Source organism: Pyxicephalus adspersus, chromosome 2 (genome assembly GCF_032062135.1).
Source record: "Pyxicephalus adspersus chromosome 2, UCB_Pads_2.0, whole genome shotgun sequence".
Classification (NCBI taxonomy): Eukaryota; Metazoa; Chordata; class Amphibia; order Anura; family Pyxicephalidae; genus Pyxicephalus; species Pyxicephalus adspersus.
Genome location: NC_092859.1, coordinates 103,206,313 through 103,211,717, shown reverse-complemented (window position 1 = coordinate 103,211,717; position 5,405 = coordinate 103,206,313). Strand labels below are relative to the sequence as shown.

The following is a 5,405-nucleotide window of genomic DNA, read 5'->3' as shown; positions in this document are numbered from 1 at the left end:
TCATTTCAGGATTTTATTTTGTTTTTGATCTCAAACAATAGCCTGGAAATGCAGATTGCAGTCTTTATGATTTCAGCTCGCCACACAGCAATGTGCAGATAGTCAGCGGGTTAAAGACATCCAACATCCGGACAGCTCCTAGATACGAACAGAGCTTTCTTGCTCACTGTGTGCAGAACAGAGGCTTGAAGGGGGGGAGGGGCGGTTTGCATGACTTGCAGAAGAAACCTTTTGCTAAACACAGCTGAGTTTGTGGGTGATCCTATGGGGGTGAGCTCCTTCTGTAGCCTCTTGTATTTCTTTAATGACCAAGACAAACTCAGTTGTTTATTTTTGCATATCACAGCACAGCTTGCTCCAGAAGTTAATAAATGTTTAGGCTTCACAAAGATTTTTATTTTTTTTTGCTTTGTTTGTTATTACCTTACAGTGAGGATTTTCTACAGTAAATTGAGTAATTGAGACAAACATCTGTCCTAATTGCATTTATTAAAATATTGTACCAATTCCAACTTACATACAAATTCAACTTAAGAACAAACCTAAAGTCCCTATCTTGTATGCAACCCAGGGACTACCTGTACAAGGACATAAGATTTCTAACAGGATGGAAAGGCATGTTTCTGTACTACTTCATCATTCACCAAGCAGGAGATACTCACCCTTCTTTTATTGTCTTGCCATTCTGTTAAAATAAGCCTGTATTGAGAAATTACATTATGATTGGCATTGTTATTTTAAATGCTTATTAATTGGATGTAAAACTGATCTTTTGACATTAGTAGCTGAATTTACACACCTGCAGGACTTCAGGATATGGAGAAACATAACGGCATGGCCCAGAAACTGAACAAGGGCAAAAATGGTTTTTGGTCCCCACCCCTGGAAGATAAATTAGTCAGCAGGTAGCAAAGAAAAATAATGTATGTGCTGATTAATATGGGTATTAAGGAGAACACATGGTTTTATTTATTCCAAACATGTGCTGAAAAAACCATACTGTTCTGCAAGCCTCCCAACTACTCCCTTTATTGGCATCATTCCCTACACACTAGATCAGGTATACAAAGCAAACGCATCCTCCACGTGGCAGCGATCAGCCTGAAAATTTGTCTTTTTTGATTTTTGATCCTCAAAACGGACTGGTTTATACCCCCACCTAAATTTACTTGTGCCCAGACTTTGAACACTGCGCTATTCACATATGCTTAAGCAGCAAAGCACGAGCTTTAGATGTATTTCAGCCCTTAGAATTTTTAGACATCACACTACAGTATCCAAACATGGATTTCAGTCAGTTTCTAACATCTCAGAAACACCTGCGGGTTGTTCATATTAGATAGCCAGCAGGCTACCATAATTTGGCCCCAGTAATTGCCTAAATGCCCAAAGACACAGATGTGAATAAGAGCTTGATTTAAAGTGTTTTTTTCTGCTTCTTAAAATTGTGTAAAAACTTGTGTGCATAATCTGGGCAAGAAGGTCCTATATGGAAGGTTGAGCCAGTTGGTTGTTTCATGACTGAAATGGTTACAAACTGACATAACTTACCATGTTTATTGGTAAAATTAACATTACACCAGTGTGAATGTGTTTTTTTTAATGCCTTTAATAAGAGAATCCCATGTGTACATTCTAGAACAATTAAGTCACAGATTTTATGAAAGAAAGTTTATTAGCTCAATAAGTTACTCGGAAAAAATGAAATTCAAGAACTGGCATGACCAACACATTACAAGAGGGGGAAGAAAAGGCAAATAAACTGTAGTAAGCATTATAAGCAGTTACATGTATGGCAGTGATACCAGATCCAATAAATTACCATAAAAATAACTAACAAATATCATGCTCCTGGTAATTAGAACTGATACTTCATATAGTGTTGAAGAACATCTACACTATACAATCTGAAGAATACAGCAACAAGCCTTTCAGTGTAGACCTGGCTGCTGAAACGGATATTAAGCGTAGGAAAAATATATATTAAAAAAATACCCATTATGAGTAGGTTTTTAAAAAGGAAATATGGAGGACATTTTTTCTTTAAACTAGTTTCTGAATAGATTTCCAGGCAGTGAACGCATTAAATAGCACCAGTATCTGTCAACAGTCAAAAGGTTTCTTGTGCCAACATTTGAAAGCTGACACATGGGTTTGATAAAAGGCACATGCATCAGTCATGGGTGGCACACTGTCACAACATACTTTAGCAGTACCTGTTCTAACATGAGCGCCAGTCACATTTAAGCCAGAAAAAAAATAAACACTAGTAATAAATATCCTTCCTAGGAAGATGTATACAAAAAAGTTACAATTTATTGATCCAATGGCATCTACACTTTCCACAAAAATTAGTCATCCCAAGCCATGTTTCACTGGAAAAAAAAATTGGATCTGATATTCAGATTTTTTTTTTTTTTTAGATAATAAAAAACTAGCTCTAATTTGTTCATTAGGCTTGTTATATACAAGCACTCACATGTATGTAACAAAATCTAGGTTAAGGGGATCTTTGAATGAAAATGAACGGTATGCATATTCTGTGGCCCACCGGAACACCAAGTAAAAGCAAATTATACAACCGACAAAGAAAACTGAAAAATAGGTAATGCACACTACCACCAATACCTGTAGGTGCCACTGGACTACACTAAACCACCCTAGGAAAAGAGAGGAACCAAAACCATGGGCCTATACACTACGATCAGAATTTGGTTCCTCAGCTCTCCCAACTTCCCACAAGGCCCAGAAGTGTCATCCTTGCCTAGGGAGTAAAAAAATAGGCATTTTATACGTTTTCTTAATAGTTTATATATTTTTATGCTTTCACTTCGTGTTTTACATGGCGGGCTTTATAAGAAATAAGCAGACTGCATTTTATGGAAGGTCCACTTTACCACAACAATCTTGCAGTTCCCTTGATACCATTAAAAAATAGTTTGCATAAACTGGCATCTAGCCTGTCACAGTTCTTTAACCATCAAGACACTTTCAAAAAGACTTGGCAAACGGCACCAAAGAATAGAAAAGTAAAGTAAAAAAAGGTGAAGAGATCACCAGTACAAAGAAGTCTTTGGATAGGGGTTAGAGTGGAGCTCGGGATTGTTTGAGGTAGTTGCTGGTGATGACACGCAGGTCACACAGTTTTTGTGTTTTTTCTTAGAGAATTCTCTTATTTGCATACATGTAAACCCGTTGCAAGCCTTGCATGGGGGCACTCATGGAAGTTGCCATGCCCAAGCCATATATTATAGTTAAAGGAGAAGACTTCATTACATGGAGATACCATGCCTCAGCCACACTTCACCCTCCATGGGTTAATGAGACCCCCATACATGAACTTCCCTTGGATGTTACCATGGCTCATCCCCCTGGCACTGGGTACAGGAAACACCCCCAATACAATAAGTTAACCAAACAGCTACCATGGGTGCACTGGGCACAGGAGATGACCCCCAATACAAGAAGCTATCATATCAGATACCATGGGGGCAATGGGCACATATCAACCCCCAATACAAGAAGTTATCATATCAGATACCATGGTGGCATTGGGCACAGGAGATGACCCCCAACACAAGAAGTTATCATATCAGATACCATGGGGGCAATGGGCACATATGATCCCCCAAAACAATTTATCATATCAGCTACCATGGGGGCATTGGGCACATATCAACCCCCAATACAAGAAGTTCCCCTGGAGGCTACAGCCCAGCCACACCACCCACCACAGCTCTGGGTACAGAAGACCCCCCATAAATGAAGCTCTTCTGGAGGCAACCATGGGTCACACAATACCCCTGAATAAAATAGAAGCCCCCTATTCACCCCTCGGCCATTGAGCCCCCATGCATGCAGCAGCCAGGTCCTCACACGAATTCCATATTGCAACTCCTCCAAAGAACATGTCCTATGGCCTGGAGATCGGTGCGGGAGGCTGCCCCATTCCTTCTAGCAGTAGATCTGTACAGTAAAGTGCAGTAATAAGACCAGGAATCCTCCAGACGTGTAAACAGGCTGACTGCTTCCCGGAGCATGGAAAGTGCACCTCTCATAACGAGGAGGTCAGGGGGAAGCGGCGAATCCGCACTACCGGCTCTAGGTTCACCTGTAGGATCCTCTGAGCCCTCCTCCGGGCGGCCGCCACTTTGGCTTCACACGACACGTCCCGGACCCGTATGGTGGGGAAGCTGCCGATGTTGGCCGCCTTCCACGCGTCCTCCTCCAGCGATGTGCTCAGCGAGCCGCCGCTCTCCGATGGGGTCGGGCTGCTGCAGCCGCTGCTGCTCTCCTCGCTGGCAGCTGGCTTCACCCGCCGGCGCTTCTTGCAGCTCAGCCTCATGCCTCTCCTTTTCCTCTTCACCGGCGGCTTCTTGGGCTGGGGAGCCGGGGCGGGAGGCTGCTCTGTGGCTTTCTTCCGGGAGAGCTGGCTGGGGTCCGGTACCACCGAGCGGCACGACGAGTAGCCGTAGACGTCTTTGCTGCGCAGGATGACCGGGGAGAAGTCTCGCTTCAGGCTGCACAGGAAGTTCCACAGCTCCGTGTCCGAGTTCATAAAATGTTTCGACTCCGGCACGAAGATTTCCAGCGCGTCCTCCAGCGGCTTAATCCCGGCGAACACCAGCTGCGAGCGGGAGTACACAACTTTCTCGTCCTCCATCCCTCCCGCCGCCTTTGTCTCTGCTGGGAGGGTAAAGAGTTAATAGGGTGCCGAGGAAAAAAAAAAGTCAACTGCCGCTGAAGCGCCCCCCTTCTGGCCGTCCGGTTTAACGCAGGAGCCTCTGTCACAATGTGCAAACAAAATGGCCTCTTCTAACGGCCCCTACTGTTGGCTATATAGCTGATTCTTTGAAATACGACGTACCCCAACCCCGCCCACTGCTGGAGATCCGCCGCCGCTATTGGAGCGCTGGCGCACATCTGCGCCGAGATTGGTCAGCGGCGACACAATGGGCAGGACTTGCACGGGCGTGGAGGGGGTGCGTTGGGTGGAGCTATACATGGCGAATGTGAAGAGGTTCACCAATGTCGGCCATATTAAATGAGTGACTGGAGAATGGCTGACTTTGTTTGATAATGATACTTTGGTGCTCCGAGTAGAGATTAGTCTGAAACTATTTGTGTGCTGAAGTAGTTTCAGAAAAACACAGTCAAACATGACAACATATACACAAGTTTCAGCAATAATCTGAGAAATATTCAGGGAGCAATGGCAGCCAATCTGTGGGGGGACTTACTGCTGGAGATCATTTGTAGGACCTAATAAAGTGAATCTGTTCTTGGTAAACCCCAGTCATTTGTACCAGGGGCACACAATGGGAAATCCCTTTGGCCAATAATGGCTCAGCAAGAGATAAATTCCCCCAAACTTTCTAAATAACAAAGGGGAACTTTGCTCCTCC

The 5,405-nt window shown here is 43.8% G+C and overlaps 1 protein-coding gene across 1 annotated transcript; it reads right to left on the bottom strand.

Moving 5' to 3' along the window:
* Positions 1-470: 470 nt before the first annotated feature.
* CCDC71L (coiled-coil domain containing 71 like) lies at positions 471-4,820 on the bottom strand. Its single transcript, XM_072401670.1, has one exon. The coding sequence runs from the start codon at positions 4,661-4,663 to the stop codon at positions 4,055-4,057; it is 609 nt and encodes a 202-aa protein (XP_072257771.1). The 5' UTR covers positions 4,664-4,820; the 3' UTR covers positions 471-4,054.
* Between the last annotated feature and the right edge of the window lie 585 nt (positions 4,821-5,405).

Coding starts and splice junctions, on each gene's coding strand:
- CCDC71L (XM_072401670.1), bottom strand. CDS start 4,663: ATGGAGGACGAGAAAGTTGTGTACTCCCGCTCGCAGCTGGTGTTCGCC.